Raw genomic sequence first — 24703 nt, forward strand, 5'->3', positions numbered from 1 at the left:
CCGCAATGGCCAGAACTGCAATGATCCGAAGCTAGGAGCCAGGAGCTTCTTCAGATCTCCTGTGCGGATGCCGGGGCCCAAGGACTTGGGGCATCTTTTGCTTTCCCAGGCCATTGCAGAGAGATAGATAGGAAGTGAAGCAGCTGGGACTTGAACTGGCACCCACATGGGATGCCGGCACTGCAGGCGGTGGCTTTACCTGCTATGCCACAGCGCCAGCCCCCAACTTTTTTTTTTTTTTATTCAAAGATTTATTTTATTTATTTGGAAGGGAGAATTGCAAAGTAGGGAGGGAGGGGCACGCAGGAGGTAAGGATCCAGAGGGGCATGAGAGACAGAGAGAGAGAGAGAGAGAGAGAGAGAGAAAGAGAATATTGATCTTCCATTCCCTGGTTTACTTTTCAAATGGCTGTAACAGCCAGGGCTGGGCCAGATAGAAGCCAAGAGCTTCTTCTGGGTCTCCCATGTAGGTGCAGGGGTTGAAGGACATTGGAAGTAGAGCAACTGGGGCCCATATGAGAAGCCAGCATCACAGGCAGCAGTTGTACTTGGTGTGCCTCAGCACCAGCTCCAGAAAGCCCAACTTTTAAGAGATGGCTAGGTAAGAAGTGGTAGATCAGGAAATAACCATGAGAGCAGGCAGGAAACCAGGAGACAGTAGTATCATAGGCCAAAGAAAAAGTATCTTGAAGAGGAAGGGGTGGTTATCAGTATCAAATATTGGAAAAGAAGATCAAGGAAACCTAGGACTTTATTGGATTTAACAGCAAGATTGGTATTTGTTACCTTTATGTGAAATGCTTTTGGAGACCCAAGTGGCAGAAGCTTAATTGTGATGGCTGATGAATTTGAAATTGGCAGGTGGAGAACATGGTAACATTAAAAAAATTACTTATTTTTATTTCTTCTTTGAAAGATAGGTGTTCCATCTACTTGTTCACTCCCCAAATGCCTGCAGCAGTTGGGACTGGGTCAGGCTGAAGTCTGTTTCCCCAGAATGCAATCCATGTTTCTTATGTGGGTGTAGACTCCAGTACTTGAGCTGTCACCTGCTTCTCAGGGTGGGCATTAGTAGGAGCCTGGAATTGAGAACAGAGGTGGAGTTCAAACTTAGGCACTTTGATATGGGGTGCACACATCCCAAGCAGCATCTTATTCACTGCACGAAAGGCTCAGCCTGAGAACGTGGTAACATTTTAAAGATGTGTTGGGACCTGTGCTGTGGCGAGTGAGTAAAACTGCCACCTGCAGTGCCAGCATCTCATATGGTCTCCAGTTTAAGACATATTTCCATGAAATTTTTGAAGATTCCTTGTATAATTATAACCATGTATAGTTGTAATTAGTTCTAATAAATAGGCATTCAGGAAACCAACAATTTCTCATCATGTATTACTGAAAATCAGATACTTCTCTTGTGACGAAAAGGAAAAACATCTTTTCTAATGAAAAGAAACAAGACAGAGATGTGATTTTATGATGTCATTAAATTTTTTGAACTTTTTCGAAATGAACCTTAAGAATTGGTAATTTTAGGGACTGGCATTGTGGCACAGCAGGTTAAGCTACCACCTGCAATACCAATAGCATTCCATATTGGAGTCCTGGCTGCTCTGCTTCTGATTCAGCTCCCTGCTTATGTGCCTGGGGAAGCAGCAAGTGATGGCCTGAGTGTTTGGGCCCTTGCTATCTAGGTGGGATACCAGGTTGGAGTTTCAGGCTCCTGGCTTCAGTCTAGACCAGCACTGGTTGTTTTGACCATTAGGGGAGTGAGCCAGTGTTTGGAAAATCTCTTTCTCTCCCTCTCTGTATCTGTCACTCTGCCTTTCAAATAAATAAATAAATTTTTAAAATTGATAATTTTATATCTTGGTGTTATGAGTGATTTCTGTTCTTTTATTGTTAAACTTTTTCTTGTGTCTGGTGAATGATTTTCTTCCCTTTAGATTTGATTATAACATCAGTAGGGCAAGTTGAAAAAAATGAAGCATCTTGAGTGCTCGGAAGTACCCATTACAGTGACCTTGTAGGAGCTATTCGCACTGGTTTAGCTGTACTGCATTTTACTATTCGATACCTAGGGGAAGAGAGAGAGAGAGAGAGAGAGAGAGAGAGACAGTTAACTCTTCAGATGCCCGCAGTGGTCCCTGGCTGGGGCTGATCAGGGAGCTAGGAACTCAATACAGCTCTCCCTCATGGGTGACTGTCTCCTGCTGCCTCCCAAGTATGCATTAGCAGGAAGCTAGAATTGGTAACAGAACTGGGACTTGAACCCAGGCACTTTGTCATGGGATATGGGCATGCCATTCCATGTCTTTAACCACTAGGCCAAATGCCTGGCCCTGCTTTCTACTAATTGAGGGGTAGGGGGGACAATAGTGTCTCCTTGTAACTTTGATTGTAACTAGTAAAATTAGCTGGGTCCGTCAGCAATCATTAAGGGATTGTCATTTTCCTTATTTACGTACTGAACATGTATCACTGCAGTGCCCATAACAAGTCCTCCTGTGACACATGCTTGGCACCATGACTATTCTGGAAACAAGAAGGAGGAGATGCAGCCCTTCTCAAGGAGGATTTGATACAGAAAAACATGAAACTTGTATTTAGAGTTTAGCTAAATGCCTTTTTCAGTAAACTTAAATTTAATGACTTATTGCTATGTTTATCTAGGAAATGACTTGGATTATGATTGGAAAAAATAACCATACCTTTTTTCTTTGAGTTGTAATTCTACAATTTTTTTGCCCATTTATAGTTGGATCGACTAGTTGTGGATGCAGCAAAGGAGAAAAGAGAGATGGAACAAAAACATTCCACCATTCAACAAAAGGTACCTGAAGGGAAAAATTACAGGAGGTTATTTGCACAATTGTTTGACTATTAGTTTAAGCAAGATACTATTTGTCAAGTCTTTTGAGTTGCTACAATAATTAAATCATGTGGATGAATTTCTCCTCTTTTTGGGGGGGGGAATTAATGAAAATTTTAGATGTTGAGTATTTTATTATCTTTCTAATCAAAACATTTATAAGCAATACTTTTGAACCAGTTCATAAAACCCTTAATCTCCTAGAGCCTTAACTAAATTAAAAATAGCTCTTATTTTAGAATTTAAAATGTTATTCATAGTTTCATTTAGGATATTACTAACTCCAAATAAAGTGTGTGTGTCAGACAAAAGAAAGAGGGAGGGAGGATATTAGTGTCAATATATATGTTTGGTATTATGGACTTTCTAGCTTCAGTCTCTAAGGCAGCACCTCTTCCCCTTACCCCCTTCTCAGCCATCTGCTATGTGATTTATTATCTAAACTCATTTTTGAACAAAATGTTTTAAAACAAAAACTCCACAGCAGGCCAAGTGTCCCATATAGAAGTGATGGTTTGAGTCCTGGCTACTCTGCCACCCATCCAGTTCCATGCTAGTGTGCCTCAGAAATCAGCAGAAGATGAACCAAGTACATGGGCCCCTGCCACTCATGTGGGAGACCAGGATGGAGTATCCTGCTTCTGGCTTCAGTCTGGTCCAACCCCAGCTGTTGTGGCCATTTGAGTAGTGAACCAGCAGATAGAAGATCTCTCTATCTCTTTCTCCCTCTCTCTGTCACTGTGCCATTCAAATAAATAAATTTTTTTCTTGTTAAAGATTTATTTATTTTAAAGAGTTACACAGAGAGATGAAGAGAGAGAGAGAGAGAGAGAGAGATACCTTCTATCAGATGTTTCACTCCCCAAATGGCCTCAACGGCTGGGGCTGGGCCAAGCTGAAGCCAGGAGCAAGGAGTTTCTTCCAGGTCTCCCATGCAGGTGCAGGGGCCCAAGTATTTGGGCTATCTTCTGCTGCTTTCCCAGGCACATTAGTAGGAAGCTGGATTGGAAGTGGAGCAACTGGGTCTTGAATGGACACCCATATTGGATGCCAACGTCCCAGGCTATTCTACAACGCCGGCCCCTAAATAAGTCTTTTAAAAATAGTAAAAAATTTTGCCTAGAGCAAACTGAGTTATTGCTATCTTCTCTAATACATCTTTGGCCTCTTTGTACCTTCCTCTCTCTTAACCCAGATAAACATTCAAATTGATAAAAATGAATTACAGGAAAACAGGATTATTCCTACATAAAAAGGATTAAAGGGATGCAGAGGGAACAAACTGAGGCTGGGATAGGAGGAGAGTGTGTGGGAACGACAAAGGTGGAAACAGTTAAAAAAAAAACTCAGATTGGTTTGTTCACGCTAAAAGAATTGAGTGTGATATGCCTGACAATACTATTTTATCTTATGTGATCAATGATATTTTTTGTGTGGTGAAAAGAAAGAGTTGAAGATTGAGTGCAGTAAAGAAAGTGTGAAATGAGAGGCCTTGTGGCAGTGCTTTAAGTAATGAACAATCAAATCAGCTTTTGTTAAGATTGATTTAGACTTAAATATAAAGTATGGGGACAATATTGTGGTGCAGGAGATTAATCCTCTAATTGGTATCTCCTCATTCCATATCAGTACTGGTTCACGTCCTGGCTTCTCTGCTTCTGGCTAATGCATCTTGGGAGGCAGCAGATGATAGCTTAATTACTTGAGCCTCTGCCACCCATGTGGGAGACCTGTTTGGAGTGCTTGGCTTCTGGCTTCAGCCTGGCCCAGCCTCAGCTGTTGAAGTCATTTGGGGATTGGATGGAAGATGCATCTCTCCCTCTCTGTCACTCTGCCTTTCGAATAAATAAATCTTTAAAAAATATATACAGTAAACTAGATCTGACAGATAATCTCAGTGGACAAAATATAAGCAAAATAAATAATAACAGTAAATAAAATTAAATTGATGATGGATTGTTAATGCTTAAAGAGAAGTGATATTAAAAAATGAGATTTTCTGCTAGAACTGTTTTTTTTTTAGAAAACTTTAATAAATATAAATTTCGAAAGTACAACTCTTGGATTATAGCAGTTTTCCCCCCATAACCTCCCTCCTACCCGCAAACCATTCGGTCTCCTACTCCCCCTTCCATCCTACTGTTCATTAAGATTCATTTTTAATTATCTTTTTTATTTTTTTATTTTTTTATTTTTATTTTTTATTTTTTTGACAGGCAGAGTGGACAGTGAGAGAGAGAGAGAGAGAGAGAGAGAAAGGTCTTCCTTTGCCGCTGGTTCACCCTCCAATGGCCGCCGCTGCAGCCGGCGCACCGCGCTGATCCGATGGCAGGAGCCAGGAGCCAGGTGCTTTTCCTGGTCTCCCATGGGGTGCAGGGCCCAAGCACCTGGGCCATCCTCCACTGCACTCCCTGGCCATAGCAGAGAGCTGGCCTGGAAGAGGGGCAACCGGGACAGAATCCGGCGCCCCGACCGGGACTAGAACCCGGTGTGCCGGCGCCGCAAGGTGGAGGATTAGCCTATTGAGCCACGGCGCCGGCTCTAATTATCTTTATATACAGAAGATCAACTTAGTATATACTAAGTGAAGATTTCAACAGATCACACCCACGCAGACATACAAAGTATAAAGTACTGTTTGAATACTAGTTTTACCGTTAATTCGCATAGTACAACACATTGACAGAGATCCTACATAGAGAGTAAGTGCACAGTGACTCCTGTTGTTGATTTAACAATTGACACTCTTATTTATGACATCAGTAATCATGTGAGGCTCTTGTCATGAGCTGCCAAGGCTATGAAAGCCTCTTGAGTTCACAAACTCTGACCTTATTTAGACAAGGCCATAATCAAAGTGGAAGTTCTCTCTTCCCTTCAGAGAAAGATACTTCTTTCTTTGATAGCCCTAAAACCTTTTTTTTTTTTTTCAAGATTTATTTATTTGAAAGGCAGAGTGACAGTGAGTGAGAAGGAGAGAGAGAGATACATATATCCTCTATTGCTGGTTCAGTCCTGCTGGGGATGGGCCAGGCCAAAGCCAGGAGCCAGAAACTTCATCCAGATCTCTCATGTGGGTGGCAGGAGCCAACACACTTGGGCCATCTTCCGTTACTTCCCCAGGTGCATTAGCAGGGAAAACTGGATAGGAAGTGGAACAGCTGGGACTCAGACTGGCACCCATATGGGATGCTGACATTGCAGGCAGCAGCTTAACCTGCTGTGCCACAGTGCCCATAAAACATCTTTAAATTAATTAGTTATTGTTAGGTGAGATTAATGCCATGTTTTCTTTTGTGTTATTTAAAGTTATATTAACTTTTATTCTCAGCTTGGTTGAATAACTTTTTTTCTTAATTGACAAAAATTACACATATGTAGGGTATACAACATACTTTGATGGGTAAATTGTTTTAATGTCATCATGAAAAGATTATTAAAATTGAGACCAATCAATTAAAATAATAGAGCTTATTTATAGAAATATGTGAATATTTGCTTAAATTGCATTACTTAATGAACATTATTCATGTTTAATGTTTCCCTATTTTATACACAGTTCATTATTGTAATAAAGGTTTAAATCTAAGATTAAACTTTGATTTTAAGCCCAGTGGTTTTCTTGAAAGAAAATAATACTGTTTTTGCTCATTATGAATACTTACTTTTTTTCTGTCCTTTAATGCTGACACAAGGCTGCATTACAGGTAAAAAAAATTCAGGCAAATAAAAATTAACAAAGTATATCTTAAGTATGTTTAGTTTTTTCAAGAATTGAAATTGGTCAGTTGAAGAAACAGTATTGCTGTGAGCATTCACATACCTCCTTTCTGATATGTGTACCCATTTGTAATGAATTTGTACCTATCAGTAAAACTGATGTGTCAGAGTATGTATATGTGTTCAACATTAATAGATAAAGCTAAATTGTTTTCCAAAGCAACATTGTGTGAGAGTTCTCATTGTTCCTTGCTACCTTGTTGTATTGGAGAACTTGAAATTTTTGCCTCAATTGGGTAGATATTGACATTTCATTGTAGTTTTAACATCTACTTCTTTAGTGATTAATGAGCTCAAGGACTGTATTCCGTATGTCAGTCATTTGTATATCCTATTTGTGAAATGTCTATTAGTGTTATTTTTCCAGCAAGTTGCCTAACTGTTGAGCTAATTCTTCATATAATCTGGATATAAGCCCCCTTTTAGATAAATGTGTTTTCAGATTTTTCATATAATATATTAGTCTTATTGTGTCTTGTTCAATAAATCCTTTTGAATATAAGATCACAAAGATATCTTCTGTATTGATTTGTTTTTCAAGTTTAGACCTTTAATCTGTAATTTGGGGATTTCTGTATGGTATGAAGTAAAGTTCCAATTTCCTTTTATTCTTCTATTGTAATTGGTTGACCCAGATCACTTATTAAAAAGTTTGCTTTTTCTCCACTGCTCTTTGTTGTATTCTGTATTATACATCACATTTCCTTACGTGTGAACCTTGTTTAGGCCCTCTTATCTGTTCCATGGTCTTTTTGTCTTAATTGTTCCAGTATTATGCTGTCTTAATTATTTTGAGAGTTAGAGTCAATCCTGATATTTAATAAAGCAAAGCTTCCTTCTCTCCCCTCTTCAGATGTGAATTGCCTAGTTTGGCATTTCTGTAGATTTCAGGAACAATTTTTCAGAGTCCATAAAAATAGTTTTTGTGATTTTGATTGGGATTAAGTTAGGTCTTTGGGATCAGTTTGGGAGAAAATTAATGTCTTTATTTAATAATACTTTCTAATCTATGAGGTTGGTATAGTCACCATTTATTTATAGTTTAATAATCTTCATAAAGTTTTGTGGTTTTCTTGTACATCTTTTATTAGATGTGTTATATACTTTGCAAATGTTATTGTAAATGCTATCTATTAAAGAGTTATATTTTCACTGTTTCATTGTGTTATAGTAGAAAATAAAATAGATTTTTCTGTATTGTTTTTTAATGAATAATGCTCCTAAACTATTTTCTTATATTGATTTATCTCTAGATTCTTTTGGAGGTTCTATGTACAGAGTCTTATAATCTACAAATAATGATAGTTTGTTTCTTTCCAATTTGTATTTTATCTTACTGATTAGTTAAAACCTTCATCCTAATCTTGAAAGGAAGTGGTAACTACATTTTTTCTTATCTTGCTGGAAATTTCAAAGGGAAAGCTTATATTAGATTCTCTTCATTGACCAATCTTTGTTTTGCCTTCTGGGCTGCATACCAAAGCTCAGGTTCTCTTGATACGGAAATGTCCTTAAGAATAACTGGTTTCCTTACTTTACCCACTTCTTGCTTCTAATTTCTACTTCATCTTTTGTCTTTGAATAATCCATATTTTTAAAACTTTTTATTCATTTTTAAAAAGATTATTTATTTGAAAGGCAGAGTTAAAGAGAGGCAGAGGCAAAGAGAGAGATCTTCCATCTGCTGGTTCACTCCCCAGATGGCTACAAAGGCTGGAGCTGGGCTGATCTGAAGCCAAGAGCCAGGAGCTTCTTCTGGGTCTCACTTGTGGGTACAGGGGTCCAAACATTTGGACCATCTTCTACTGCTTTCCCAGGCCATAGCAGAGAGCTGGATCAGAAGTGGAGCAGCTGGGTCTTGAACCAGCGCCCATATGGGATGCCAGCACAGCAAGCAGTGGCTTTACCCACTATGCTACAAAGCTGGCCACTGAATAATCCATCTTAATTTGTTGGGTCACCAATACATTTTAAAGAGATTCTAACAGCATATATTTCATCCAACATTATTAATTGTGGACATTAGGAACTCTATCACATTTTAAATATTGTAATCTGTCACATTTTAAGTGCTATGAAATATTTGTTATTGATATTGAATGATTAATTTATATGAAGGAATATAGTTTGAAATTTGAGAAATACTTGTATTGCAGTATATTTTCAAAAGTATCATTTTTAAAAAAACGACTTATTTGAAAGGCAGAGTTATAGAGAGAGAGGGAAAGGGAGGGGAGGGAGACAGAGAGAGAGAGAGAGAGAGAGAGAGAGATTCTGTCTGCTGGCTTATTCACTCCCCAACTGGTCGAAACAGCCTAGGCTAGACCTGGGCCAGCCTGAGGCTAGGAGCCAAGAGCTAGGTGCTTCTTCCAGGTCTCCCACATGGATGTGGGAGCGCAAGGACTTGGGCCATCTTCTGCTGATTTTCCAGGTGCATTAGCAGGGAGCTGGATCAGAAGTGGAACAGCCAAGATTCGAACCAGAGCCCATGTGGGATGCTGACATTGCAGTTGATGGCTTACCCTGTTGTGCTATGATGCTGGTTCCAAAAGTCTTATGTTTTAAGTCGCTAATCAGGGTTATTGAAAACTTACAAATGAAATCTTTAGAGTGCTACTGAAGTCAGTTACATCTATTACTGACTGCAAGGTGTCCGGCATCTAACAAATCTTCCCAGGCAGATGAATCAATTAATTCACAAGCTCTTTTTGGGATTCCGCTTCCAGGTGAGGTTCCCTGGTCCCAACAGAGCAGGGGCTGGGGAAGTCGCACGTCAGAGGTTGGGAGGGCTCCTTTTATAGATACAGGGCATGGGGGTTAAAGGTTGAGGCGGGTCTGATCCTCATTGGTTGACCTTTAGGCACCCGCGGGAACCTTGACAAGGACTTTTCTTCCCCGGAAGTACAGGTAGGGACTCTCCATTCCCAGAAGTATAGGCCTTCCCTCCTTGTGGATCCCAAAGCTACCACTGACTTAATCCTATTTTCACAAAAATTTAATAGATCATAGTCTCAAATTTTAAATGAGGGAATTAAAGTTTCCCTGATTTTTAAAGAAAGAAATATGAGATTACCGTGATGGCACCAGTATGTTGGGTTTCTGCTTGCCCAGTTGGAGTTCTGGCCACTCAGCTTCTGATCCAGCTTCCTGCGAATGCACCTGGGAAGGCAGCAGAAGATAGCCCAAGTACTTGGGCCCCTGCCACCCATGTGGGAGACTCCAATGGAGTTCTGGCACCTGGCTTTGGCCTGGCCCAGATCTTGCTGCTCTGGCCATTTGGGCAGTGAACCAACAGTTGGAAGGTTGCTCCCGTTGTTTCATCCTTTTTGTCTGTCACTCTTACTTTGAAAGCAATCCATCATAAAAGGAGTAGTAGGAAGAAATGTAGTGATTCATTTACAGATCTTATTTCACTTGCTCATTTTGGGTTATAATATCTTGTAATTGTTAAAGTGTGAAAGGTGCCCTCCGATTCCCCTCCAGACTGGTAATTCAGTCTGTGTCTTGTTCACATCCTAGTAGACTCTCAGAATCTGGAAGACTTTAGGTTTTAGGTGATTCTCACTCTGCCTGCCTTCCAAGGCAGGATCCCCACTCAGAGTATTCTCAGCAGGCAGTCATCTGCCTCTTCTGAAAATGTTTTTTAAGACAGGCAGCACTCTCATTTTAACCAGTGGTCCAGGAGTGCTTTTGAAAGGTCTGACTGGGCCGGTGCTGTGGCGTAGTGGATAAAGCTGCCTCCTGCAGTTCTGGCATTCCATATGGGTACTGATTCAACTCCTGGCTGCTCCACTTTTGATCCAGCTCTCTGCTGTGGCCTGGGAAAGCAGTTGAAGATGACCCAAGTCCTTGGGCCCCTGCACCCACATGGGAGACCCTAAAGAAGCTCCTGGTTCCTGGCTTCAGATTGGCACAGCTCCTGCCATTGTGGCCATCTGGGGAGTGAACCATCGGATGGAAGACCTCTATCCCTACCTCTGCCTCTCTGTAATTCCGCCTTTCAAGTAAATAAATTTTTTCTTTTAAAGATGTTTTAAAAAAATTTATTTGAAAAAGTTACAGAGAGAGGTAGAGACAGAGAGAGAAGTCCTCCATCTGCTGGTTTACTCCCCAGATAGCCTCAACGGCCGGAGCTGCACCGATCTGAAGGCAGGAGCCAGGAGCTTCTTCTGGGTCTCCCACGTGGGTGCAGGGGCCCAAGGACCTGGCCATCTTCTGCTGCTATCCCAGACCATAGCAGAAAGCTGGTTCGGAAGATGAGCAGCTGGGACTAGTACTGGCGCCCATATGGGATGGTGGTGCTTCAGGCCAGGGCATTAACCCACTGTGCCAGTGTCTGCCCCAATAAATAAATCTTAAAAAAAAAAAAAAAAGAAGAAAATAAGAAAGGTCTGACTGGCTTTTATAAGTTTAAATTTGCTGACAGCAACAGTCTTGCAATTTTGTTCAAAATACTTGGGTAGTTTGTTAGGAAATAACATTCATTTCTGATTTCCAGATTTCATGAGTTCTTGGGAGGAAAATTGAAAATTGAGTTGCATTCAAGTGAACAGTTGATTAAAATGATAGCATGGGACTCAGTGATTCCATGATCCTAATGAAAACATGAGCTCAACATGCCTACTTCAGATTGTGGGCTAAGAGGTCCTTCTCCTTTGTAATACTAAATTTTATTTTCTGGGAAAAAAAAAAAAAACTTCTATAGATCCTGTATCTTATTCCTGAATTTCTCAAATAGTGTCATTATTACTCCTGTAAGATTCAAAAACTACTATTATACTAATATATTTAGAAAATAGTGGTAGACTTAAATAAACCCAATTAAATATATCCATATGTTTTTAAAATTATTAATGTATCACCACAAAGCATTAGGATAAAATGGAAGAGTTTAAAATGTCACATACTGTGTAGTATTTAGCTGTTCCCTTTGTTTGTGTACATATTGTTTGTGCCATTGATCAGTTCATATAATTCATATTTTCTGTTCTCTTTTACAGTATATTTTATATAATCTGAGTTTTTATGTCATCATTAGGATTGCATAATCATCCGCTGAATTGAAATATGTCAATATCTGTTATTGGTCATTTAGGCCCTTCTCCTCCTTTGTTAGGAATATTTTTCTCATAACTGACTTAATACATAGATTTTCTTACTTCTGAGTTCTTTCCCTAGACTAAATTTACTGTCTAGGGAACCTAGGCAAGTCTAATAAACTTTTTTCTGTGTTGATTTGTCTAGGATTTCTCCAGTGATGATTCTAAGTTAGAATACAACGTCGATGCTGCAAATGGCATTGTTATGGAAGGCTATCTGTTCAAGCGAGCCAGCAATGCCTTCAAAACTTGGAACAGGTAATATATTTCAAATACTAGCTGTGATCTTTCAGCATTTGCAGTTTTCTGACTTTCCCCGAGATTTGGCAACTCCTTTCTCCATTCTCTTAAATTCTGTAAATTCCATAGTAGCATTTCTGAACTTGTTGCATTGAAGAAAATATACTCTGAGAAACAGCTGAAAAAATGAAAACAAAGGAAGCAAAGAGAATTTGCTTTCTTGGTTTAGATCATCACAATAAATATAACTGAATATGAGCCGTCTCTGATAATTGTTATAAAATAGTTGTCAGTACAAATTATATATTGAATACAGCAGATCAAAAGGACAAGTGAACTGTTTTTTCCTTTTTACTTGTAGTTTCTCCCTTATCTGATTTTTATGTACATTTTTACTCATTGTTTGCCTATTAATTATTTAGCTAGATAATTATAATCTGTTAATCTTTGCAATAACTTTCATTAGGCAAGGGTTTTAAGGAATGGAATTTTCTTTCACATGTGTGGCAGCAGATGGCCCTTTAGTTTAAACTTGACAACTATCCAAAACTTTGAATTATTGCTAAATTAATTTTTATAAGATACACACCAGTAAATGTTAAAAGCATAAATGTACATATATTTAAGGCATTTTCTCCTTTATTAATATAATAAGATAAAATAATTTCATATATTATAGCATCAAAAAAAGATTGGTAGTCTCAGGATCATCTTTCTGAATATCAGTGATTAATCTTTTATTCAAAGATATCTGTTTTTTGCAAAAAAGGTAGAACAGTTTTATAATTATTAACGTATTTGAGTTCTGGGTTAATTGATTTACTGTTAAATAGTAAATATGTGCTGAAATATATATATTTTATTACTTGAACAGAATGTAAATTTACCTAATGATAGAGGAGGTTGTTTTTGTTTTTGGAAAAAAAATGGACATTAGCAAAATAAATAAAAATTTCCAGGTAAGTTTAATTTAGTTTACATTTTTGTTAATTTAAAACATCTAATGATTTATTGAAATGGATTCCTGGTGCACTTGTTTTGATTTCTTGGCTTTGAAATTATATAATGAAAACATTGAAAATGTCAGTGATTTATTGAGTGTTTCCTTAACATTTGATATTGCCAAATGTTTAATTTGTTATTCACAATAATTTTTCTTTGCCTGAGACTGAATATAAACTGGAAAGAATAATGATTGTATTTAATATTTCACCCCTTTAAGTTACGCAGAACTTTAAATATACTGCATGAATATGGGAAGATCAGCTAAAGTGTTCTGGTTAGTAATGAAATTTCGAACTACTATAAACTTAAAGTGAAAATTAGCATTTTGTTATCTAGGCCCTAAAAATGAAGACAAGAATTTTTAAAAAATATTTTATTCATTTGAAAGATAGAGTTATAGGTAGAGAGAGGGAGAGACAGAAAAGTTTTCCATTCGATGGTTCACTCCCCAAATGGCTGCAACAGCCTGAACTGGGCTGATCCAAAGCCAGGAACCAGGAGCTTCCTTTGGGTCTCTCACATAGGTGCAGGGGCCCAAACACTTGAGCCATCCTCTAGTGCTTTCCCAGACCATAGCAGAGAGCTGGATCAGAAGAAGAGCAACCGGGACTTGAACCGGCGCCCATATGGGATGCCAAGGCCACAGGCAGAAGCTTAACACACTACACCACAGTGCCAGCCCCAGAAATTTTTAAGTTTCTGGGCAAATTCTTTAGCCAGAGTAAGAAATTAACAAAAGCATAGTGTTTATGAATCCTTATAATAAATAAGGATTACTCAACCAATATGGTTTTATGATATAATGTTAGAACTTAATGTTAACCTTTGAATTTCAAAGCAGCCCACTTAAAGTTTAACAAAGTGAAGATACAGTAAATCCATGAAAAAATTCCATTATGTTAAGAAGAAGATAAATGAATGTTCATGGATTATTCCAAAGAGAAATAACCTCAGACTTTAAAATAAAGCAAAGTAGATGTTAGTGAAAAATTGCATGCTACTTAGGACAATAGAAGAAAATTAATTATGATTCAATCATGGATTTTTTTTTCAATTTTTACTATCTGTTTTATGAATTCCGTTAATTGGCATAAGTATTTAAATGCCACTTAAATCAAGTATTGAATAGTTTAAATTCTTAATTGTAGATGTATTACCTGTCACTTGGAAGGTAAAAGACAAGAACTTTGTACATTAGGATGCTTTTTACAAGAAATATCATCTGTATGTGGTGAGATGATGTTATTGGTTAGAATTTCATAGTTCAGTGTCTTAATTTTCAGTAAAGAAATAATGCTTTACAGAGATGATTGCACTAAGAAAGTAGTATAACTGGCTTACAAAAAATTGAGAGACAGAACTTGGAACTCTCAACTCTTACTCAAGTATGCTTTAGCATTTTATTTAACTTGTTTTGGAAATTCCAAATAATCTGTGCTTTGATATAAAAAATATAATTTCAACTACTAAAACTACTTCACTATTAAAGAAATTCATAATCCTTTTACATTAATAGGAAAAATTGTGGATTGCAAATTAATTTCATTTTGATATGCTTTTAAAGAACATTTGAGGAAAACAATAGTAAAAAAAGACTAGCATATAAAAATAAAATTTTCTACAAAAAAACAGAAGTCAAAACCGTCAAAAAAAAGTCTTTAAGTATTTTCCAGGTTATAGGTAAGGAACTGTATAGAAGGAGAAGAAAGAAGAGTAATCTAATATTATTTAGAATTTTCTTTGACTTTTCAGTATTAAAAATTTAGAATATATCTTAAGTTTCTTAAATGAGGCTTATCAAAATGCTAATATTAAGAAATTATAGTCTGTCCTATTTCTCTTTTTAGTCCTCCATCCAGCTTAATTTAGTGTGTTGTACTGGCCTCTGAGTGAAAGACTATTTGTGATGTTTGTGCCTTCTTAAAAAAAAATCCAGGGATCAGCTATTCAAATATGAAGATTTTAATGCCCACTGCTTTTTTTTAAGGTTACTTATTATTTATTTTTTTAGGGAATATTTTTGTTGTGGTGGTGGTCACCATAAGGTTCCAATTATATGATGATTATCATTATCTATAGTTCTGTGAAATTATGCCATATAGCATTTTAAAAATAAACTTTTAAAAAGACTTCCATCTTGAGTAAAATGTGAATGTGGCTAGGAATTTCCAAACAGTTTAAAATTACTCTGTATTTCATAAATTATTAATATGTTCTGATACTGCCATTCTATAATTTGAAATTTAACAGGATAGATATTTTGTATGATTTGATTCAAGTAGCATAAAGAGTGAAAAGCTTTACATCTTACCTGAACTCTGGAGCTTCTTTCTGATTGATTTTAGATTTCTTACTTGTGATATATCAAAATTATATATGCCTGTAATGTAGTTGGCCCTCTGTATCTGTGGTTCTATATATGCTGATTCAGCCAGCTTTGGACCACAAATGTTTGGGAAAAAAATTACTTTATACTGAATATATATAGACTTCTTTTTCTTGTTATTATTCTCTAAACAATGTAACAACTATTTATATAGCATTTACATTGTATTGGGTATTATATGTATTCTAGAAATGATTTAAAGTATGCAGGAGGATATGTGTAGATTATATGCAAATACTAAGCCATTTTGTTTAAGGCACTTGAGCATCCTCAGGTTTTGGTATTCATGAAGGGTTCCAGAACCAATGCCACATGGATACTGAGGGATGACCGTATATGTTTTTCTGAAGACACATCTGAGGTTTGCCACAATAAATTTTTTGTATCAGGTCATTTTCTCAGTGAGGCAACTTCACTTCAGGCTCTAAACAGTGCATTATTAGCACTTAACATGTCTTCTTTGCTTTTCATGATAAATTTGAAAAAAAATTAATGAGGAAAATTAAAAATTGATATATTTTAATAACTTGAAAAAGCTAATAAAGAAGCTGAATACCTTCCTATACCCAATCTTTGTTGCATAGAAAATAATTAAAAACATAAACGGTATTATACAATTTTAAAAAGTGAAATGTTCTATATGCTTTTCATATAGGTATATATTCTTTTTGCTGACTTTTAAAATAAGTGTATATATTGATTGAAGATGAATCCTACTTATATATAGCCTTAGAGTTTCTGCTGTCGTTGGGTGAAATAGAGGTAGACACTGGTGAGAGAAAGGTTTATTTGATTAGTGTTTTATGATTCTTAAAATTCTTAATTAATGATCCTACTTTTCTTAAGAAGAGCTTTTGTTTGTCTTAGACCTGTGTAAGTTCCTACTTTGATCATTTCCCTTAATTTTTAGGAAGAACTTATTAAGACTAGGCAAGGCTTATCTGTATTTTATAGCTGTGACCATACTAGCAGAAAATAATAGCTGAGCTATATCCAAGTGCTCTAAGTCTTTAAGAACGTTCTATAACATAATACTTGAAAGTTTTTGAATATTTCTGAAATATTAGTGTTTTAGATTCCTAAGAATAGGAATTCATTGTATGACATTATGTGTATAATACATATATCAATGCAACAGATACATTTGACTATTTTTTAGGTTAAGAGCTTAGGCTTGTTCCTTTAATTCTTGCTTTATTTTTGTATCATGCTAGTCCTTTGCTTATTTTGCACATTTGCATTTTCTTTCTTTTACCACCTTCCCTTATGTTTTAATCCTGCCCCATTTTTTCACATGACAGGAAAAAGCCCGATCATATCAGGTACCAAATGGCTTCCTTCCCTTCACCCTCATCTGACTTCAGTTTCCTCTTGGGCACGAGAAAGCTGATAATTAACCTGCATTTCAGTGGGATTACTTGCAATGGATAAAGTCTCTATACTTTAAATTGGAAATAAAATGTAAACATTATTCTACCTTTGAATTGCTCATCTCCTCAATTTGTTTTAATCTGTAAAAGAACATTTGATGTGTTTATAATTGTCAAAATAAGATACACACTGAGTAATATTAATACCTTTCTTTTTTTTTTCAGAAGGGAAATAGTTAAGTAAACTCCTTCTAAAAACTGAATAGTAATTCTTTTGGTAGCAACCATATTAATTATGTTGAAAAATACATTTTCAATTTCTAAATTTTCTCTTACTATTTTTCTCTCTGTAAAAACATAAATTGAATTTGAAATAAAGAGCTTATACATGATTAAGCTTTTAATTTTATCAAATATTTACCTATTTAGCACCTACTTATGAATTTGTGAATGCATAATCTGTATAGTTTTATTGCTAAAGCTTATATAGATTTAGAAGTTTAACTTTCACTCATGTTCTTAATTTTAAGTGTAGTCTGGGACTAGTGATCAATATAGTGAGAAATACCTGATATACAGATACATATATATATTTTTTTTCTTTTCCACTCAAGTTTTGTCTGGAAACACTCAGATATTGACATGTCAAATTTAATAATATTTAATTAGTTATACATTTATTGTTTTGATTTAAGATCTTTATTATGTTGTTATTTCAACTTGTTCTAACTATAAAGTGGTATCTTATTTTTCTTTATGAAGCAAAGTATTTTCATCTTTAAAAAATTGCTTTTGACTTTGTATTTAGTTTCTGAATCTTACAGATATAATGTAGTACTTTTAGGAGTACTGTGCTTTCCAAAGTTTGCCTCTTTGGACCTAATGATTTTTTTGAGTACTTTCAACTCTGAGGTATCAAGTGCTTTAAGCATTAGATATATTTTTATATTTATAGGACATGAGCTGTTTCTAAGTCTCATTTTTCCTCTACCTAGGAATGTTGATGATATGAGTATCATATAGCAACAATTAAAAATTATCTATTTTACTTACCTGGTTAAAGTTTTGACCAATGTTAGTTGACTATGGTTAGCACTTTAAAAAAAAAAATGGTAATTTGAGGGGCAGAGAGATAGAATGTTCTCCCATCTGCTGGTTAATGCCCCAAATACCTACACAAGGAAGGACTGGGCCAGGCCAAAGCCAGGAGCCTGGAACTCTATCTTGGTCATCCACATGGGTGGCAGGTACCCACAACAACCATCTTTACCTGTTGCCCTGCGTGGTACACATTAGTAGGAAGTTAGAGTTGGTAGTGTATTGGGAACTTGAACTCAGGCACTCCAGTTTGGGCCATGAGTGTCCCAGTTGGTGTCTTTCTCTAGTCCAAACACTTGACCCAGTTCTTTTTGTTTTTATAACAGTGGAGGGGAGACAGTGTCATTAAAACATGCAGATCTTAGTAATTAAACAGTTTTTTACCTGGGGTATATTACATGACTCTTTTCTATAGAGATGCCAAGTTAAAATGAATTTATATTTACTGTCTTTCCTGAGTGTACAAAATCTGATGATGTGAGAACATCACACAGAAGCAAGTTGGATGGCAAGGGAACTATATTTCAGCAACATGTATGATTTATACAGACAATAATCAGGCCCTCACTGTGGCCTGGCAGGTAAAACCACTGCCTGCAATGGTGACATCCCATATGGGCACTGGTTCAAGTCCTAGCTACTCCACCTCCCTGCTAATGGCCTTGGAAAAGCAACAGATGATGATCCAAGTGCTGGGGCCCCTGCCACCCATGTGGGAGACCCAGATTAAGGTCCTGGCTTCAACCTGGCTCAAGCCCTGGTCTTTGCAGCTACTTGAGGATTGAACCAGTTTATGGAAGACCTCTCTCTCTCTCTTTGTCTAACTGACTTTCAGATAAATAAATAAAGTATTTTTTTAAAAAAGGATAATAGACTGACTGGTTTGTGACAAGATGTAAGTTTTTGTCTTGCATTTTGTTATTATTTTTAGAGGATATTATCCTGAGTTGGAGCAGGTCAAAATAAATTTATTTTTTTAAGAACTCAGAAGCATGAAAAGTTTACATGATTATGTGAGTCTTTTTTTCATTGCTCAATAGAATTCTGTAGTTTCCATCAACTAAATAATGATTACTGTTATATTAAATATATGAAGTTTTATTAATATAGTTCACCCTGTTTCAAATTATTAAAAAAAAACTTGAATCAGTGTCAGAGATTATTTCCATTGCATGTCATCCCATGTAGCAGGGTTGCACCATTTTGTTTGTAGTTATTTCCTTTAACATTTCTAACCAACTATTCTCAAAGAAACCCAGATGTTCTTCCTTTTCTAGCTTACCTTTTGATGATTTGTATTTAGTGGCAAGGTACCTCCTGTTATCTGGATGCTTATTTAACTATCTGTTTTAATGGTAAAGGTGATACCTTTTTAAGTTGCAAGAAAGAAAACCTAACTGTCTAATAAAAGGCTTAAAATTGAACATCTCCTAATCATTTTCTCAGCGTTGGAGAATTAACTAAATTTTTAAAATAGAAATTCTAAATATATCTAAGATAATTTCTAGTGCTTTGTATTAGTATCAATGAAAAGGTAGAATCTCTATCCACTATAGATTAATAACTAATGTTTACAATAGTGATCATCTCACATAAAACTAATATTAAAATAATGACTCAAATTATTTTACCTTTCATGCTTGATGAGAAGTTTTGCTTCCTTTTATGAATGGCTTTTGGCTGTGATTTTTTTTGTGAGTCTTTAGGTCTTTTGTTGTTTTAATAAATTAGAATCAGTAAATATTCTATACAGATATCTTAGCTTTTACTTCTGGAGAAGATTGGTAGTAAATTGCTTGCCTAGTAATTTACAGTAAGGAATAGAGCCATATAAATAGCTGGGGGAATCATTTGTAGTAACAACTTTAATTATTTTGTGTAGAAGAAGTATTGTACATGAAGTAAAGCCAAATTAAGTTGGACAGTATCTTATTTGATATCAGTTGTAAAATGATTAGTTTTCTGTTTTGTTTATCAGATTTTACACTTGCCAGATTTTCAATGAAAAGTTTAAGATAAGTCGTCATTTATTTCAGTGTTTTATTATATGCAAATGGATATTTTTATTTACAACAGAAATTTATTTCAACTTTATAATGAGCAATAATTTTCTGGGACTATTTCAGTTATTTTTGAGAAACTTCAAAAAAGCATAGATTTGTACTTTAAAACAATTATTTGGTGATAGCATAAAGGATAACAGATTTTGTTGGGATATGAATTTGTGATATAAAATGAATCAAAATTTTCCTGAATTGTGGTTTTAAAATTCCTCTTCTTTACTTTCAGTAGTTATCTCATACTGACACCAGTTTATATAAAGCAAGGCAAAATAGTGCACTTACCAAAACATATTACCATAAACTGATTTCCGGTGCTTTCCTAAATATTTTATTTCTAATAACAGAAGTAGATTATGCTTACGAAAACTTAATCTGTTTTGGTTTTATTTAGACGCTGGTTTTCAATACAGAACAATCAGCTGGTTTACCAGAAAAAGTTTAAGGTAGGTTATTTTGTGAAGGAATAAGTAAAAACCTGGTGAGTCCCTATTTCAGTTGTCTGTCTTGGTAAACATTAAAACCCACAAATACTCATTTGTGTAGCATCACTGTAATTATTTTTGATTAGCATTATGTTTGGGTATAAATAATAGGACTCTGAGTGATCCTTAAAACTGGAGTGATTTTTTTAAAAATATGTTATTTATTTATTTGAGAGGTAGAGTTACAGATAGTGAGAGGGAGAGACAGAGAGAAAGGTCTTCCTTCCTTCCATTGGTTTACTCCCCAGATGGCTGCAATAGCTAGAGCTGTGCCAATCTTGAGATGGATTTTTCTGTGTTCCAAGATAATAGCTTTTATTTCTTTGTTCAATCATGTGATAGGAATAATGTTATCATTCTATAGTAGGACTATTTTGAGGATGCCTTTTAGGAAATATCATCTTAGAGCCAAAGGTGATAGTATAAAAAGGTTAGAATTGACATTAATTAATATGTAATCTCATAATAACTTGACTAGACATCTTTAAATTTGTTCTTATATTTTGTTTGTTTATACATACACCCATACCTACACGTATTTTATTGAAAGGCAGAATTAGAGAGAGAGGGAGAAACAGAGAGAAACTTCCATCCACTGGTTCTTTCCCCTCGTTGCCGCAATGGCCAGGGTTGGGCTGGCCGGAGCCAGGAGCCAGGAGCCAGGAGCCAGGAGCCAGGAGCTTCTTCCATGTGGGTGCAGGGGCCTAAGCATCTTGGCCATCCTCTGCTATTTTTCCCAGGCACACTAGCAGGGAGTTAGATGGGAAGTAGAGCATCTGGGACTCGAACCAGCATTGCAGATGGCAGCTTAACACACTATGCCACAACGCTGACCCTATTTGTTTTCTTGAAATTTTTTTTAAGATTGTTTATTTGAAAGGTAGGCAGAATTAATAAAAGAAAGATCTTCCATTTCCTGGTTAACTCCCCAGATGGCTAAAACTGCTGGGGCTGGGCCAGACCCAAGCCAGGAGCCAGGAGTTAACTGGGTCACCCTGGTTGGTGTTAGAGACTTAAGCACTTGGGCCATTTTCCATTGCTTTCCCAGGTGCTTTCTTTGGTAGGGAGCAGGATTGAAGTAGAGCATCTGGGACATGGATGCTGGCATCACAGGCCACAGCTTAACCTGTTGTGCCACTGTGCTGACCCCTTCAACCTTATTTTAAGTCTGAAGGAATTTTATTTAAAAGATGTTACTGGGATTACATGTTACTTGAAAATATTAAACATAGAACCAGAAAAAAGTATTAGTTAATTTATGATTTGCTTTTCATCTAGTTGGCATTTATGAATGGTATTCTGTGAACTGTACATTTTAAATATCCACTTTACTCTTGAGATGACACATAATGAAATTTTTTTTCCTAGATTCTATGCAGGTTTGTTCCACCCAAGTCCTTTAATCTAGCTAACTGTTTCTTTTACTCTGATAAACGTGTTTTGAGTTTATATTTTTATTAAGTATTTAAAATTATAAAAACCTTGTATATTTCCCTATTTTATGAAATATTTATTTATAAGATTCTTAACTTTCTTTGTATTATTTAATACTTGATTCTTGACAGGCAGTTTTTTGGTAGTCAAATAGCTTTTGTTGTATGTGAGTGGGGACCAGGAAAGTAATGGGTATGAAAGAAAATGGGAAACACTGATCCTGAAGTTAACATTTATTGGCCATCTGCTAAGGACAAAATGTTGGATTAAGCTCTTTATATAAACTACTCTAACTTAATCTCTATGCAATAATTTTATAAGGCAGATAAAATTAATTAACAGGACAGAATTACATTTATTAGTTATTTCTTTGTTAATATTGCTATCTATTGAAAATAAAATCTAAATCTTTAAATTTAGACCATTTATTTCAATGATATTTATAAGCATGTTACTATTGATGGTAGTATTTAAAACCCAAGTTGAAGAGCTGGCATTGTGATGCAATGAGTTAAACCATTGCCTACGATCCTGGCATCCCAATATTGGAGTGCCTGTTCCAGACCCTGCTGCTCTGCTTCTGATCCAGCTCCCTACTAATGTGCCTGGAAAACCAATGGAAGATGTCCAGATACTTTGGTCCTGCCAGCCACGTGGTAGACCCAGATGGAGTTGCAGGCTTCTGGCTTCTGGCTGTCCCAGTCCTGGTTGTTGAGGCCATTTGGTAGAGAAGATCTCTTTCTTTTCCTGTTACTCTGCCTTTTAAGTAAATAAAATAAATCTTAAAAAATAACCAAAGTTAATGAATATGGAACATTTGTTTCCTTATTATAGGATAATCCCACTGTAGTAGTTGAAGATCTCAGGCTATGCACTGTGAAACATTGTGAAGATATAGAAAGGCGATTCTGCTTTGAGGTGGTCTCTCCAACTAAGTAAGTGGTTCTGAAGAATCTGGGAATTGATTTTGTTTCTATAAATTATCTTAAAGGATGTATAAAATAATTTGTTTCATTTGTGATTGTGTTAAAGATGATAAATGTATTTTTAAAAATAAATAACAATAATTAATAGTTAAAAGATGTCATAAATAAATATGTTACTATATGTATCATATTCTTTAAATTCCATAAAGGTAATAGGCTCATAAGAAAGCTTTTTAGCAATTATGATTACAAAATGAGATATTTATTGTGAATTACTTTCATAACTGTCATTTCATATTTGTACCAAATAGAGAAATGCATGTTATTTTTATATGGTAAATTTAAGAGTTTTAAAGTTAAAAAAATTATTAATGTGCAGGGATAAAGGATGCACCCTGGCTTCTTCATGAGTGTATTTTGTCATGAAGAATAAAATTTTCTTTCAGCAAAAATTATTTTTTTGCTATAAAGTTATTAAATACTAAAGTGAACAAAAGTATAAAACCTATTCACTCATTTATGATAATTTATTGTCTGAGAAAACTATATGTTATTTCTTTTTAGAAGTTGTATGCTCCAGGCAGATTCTGAAAAGCTACGCCAGGCATGGATTAAAGCTGTTCAGACCAGTATTGCTACTGCTTATAGAGAGAAGGGTGATGAATCAGAGGTTGGTAGATATATTATCAATATGAAATGATATGTTGCCAAAAGTTTTTAATTTTAGTTGCAATATTATAAGAATATTCTTTTTTATGGGAGAAAATTTTGTACTACAGAAATGAGTTTTATTTTTAAAATCTAGATTGAATTTATCTTTTATTTTACTTGTCATTTGTATTTCTTTCTTTTCTTTTTTTTTTGGACAGGCAGAATGGACAGTGAGAGAGAGAGACAGAGAGAAAGGTCTTCCTTTGCCGTTGGTTCACCCTCCAGTGGCCGCCGTGGCCGGCGCGCTGTGGCCTGCGCACTGCGCTGATCCGATGGCAGGAGCCAGGTACTTATCCTGGTCTCCCATGGGGTGCAGGGCCCACGGACTTGGGCCATCCTCCACTGCACTCCCTAGCCACAGCAGAGAGCTGGCCTGGAAGAGGGACAACCGGGACAGAATCTGGTGCCCCGACCAGGACTAGAACCCGGTGTGCAGGCGCCACAAGGCAGAGGATTAGCCTAGTGAGCCGCGGCACCGGCCTGTCATTTGTATTTCAATATATGAATATGTTTATTTTAATATATGAATGTGTATCCCAGATTGGAATATAGTATTCTGATGTTAGTATTTTTCTAAGAGTATTTTACTATTTCAGTTAAGAATAAAATAAATAATTATCCAGAAAGCTATTTCAAATTAAAACTGAATGAAAAGCTTTTGAAAAGGAAAGCACATTATTGTCTCTTCATAGAAGTCTTCCTGGAAGAGGTGAGGTGAATATATAATCACGATTAATAGTCTGGTTTCAGCTTTCCAGAGGTTACAAAACTTTTTGGGCAAGGCCATGAGGGAATTTGATAAATGGGATTCAGCACTGATGGGTCATTTGGGACTATGGCACAGGTGTGATGATAGACAAATGTTAGAAGTATGGTGAAGGGAATGGATTACTCTTTATAAATTGTATTTCAGACTCACTGTGGCCAACTGATAGCTCCTAGGAGTAGATAAAAGCAGAACTCTACCTGAGCAGGAAATTGGGGATGACCTTGATCCAAGAATCAAGGCATAGAGTAGAAAGTGGGAATTCTATCAGTGGCCAAGTTTACCTAGGCATTGCTGGGTTCAAATGATGGAAATATTGGCAGGGGACAGTGTTGGTGAGGATAGCCCATAGAATGGAGTTTCCTCAGGAAACTAAAAATAGATCTACCATATGACCGAGCTGTCCCACTCCTAGGAATATATCCAGTGGAAGTGAAATCAACACATGATACCTGCACTCTCATGTTTTTA

At 36.1% G+C, this 24703-nt stretch overlaps 1 protein-coding gene across 10 annotated transcripts in view; it reads left to right on the forward strand.

The window, feature by feature from the left end:
- The window catches only part of ACAP2 (ArfGAP with coiled-coil, ankyrin repeat and PH domains 2), a 156956-nt gene that overhangs the window by 96658 nt on the left and 35595 nt on the right, over positions 1 to 24703 (forward strand). For 5 of the 10 annotated variants that reach the window (XR_007924433.2, XM_008266163.4, XM_008266170.4 and 2 more), the window contains 6 exons: positions 2759 to 2833; positions 11897 to 12009; positions 16684 to 16704; positions 20305 to 20356; positions 22664 to 22764; positions 23320 to 23425. Coding sequence is in view for 8 of the 10 variants with exons in the window: in XM_008266163.4 (XP_008264385.1) it covers positions 2759 to 2833; positions 11897 to 12009; positions 16684 to 16704; positions 20305 to 20356; positions 22664 to 22764; positions 23320 to 23425 (468 nt within the window). In the remaining 2 variants the exon portion in view is untranslated. 10 annotated transcript variants of the gene reach the window in all.

Source organism: Oryctolagus cuniculus, chromosome 4 (assembly GCF_964237555.1).
Source record: "Oryctolagus cuniculus chromosome 4, mOryCun1.1, whole genome shotgun sequence".
NCBI classification, from domain to species: domain Eukaryota; kingdom Metazoa; phylum Chordata; class Mammalia; order Lagomorpha; family Leporidae; genus Oryctolagus; species Oryctolagus cuniculus.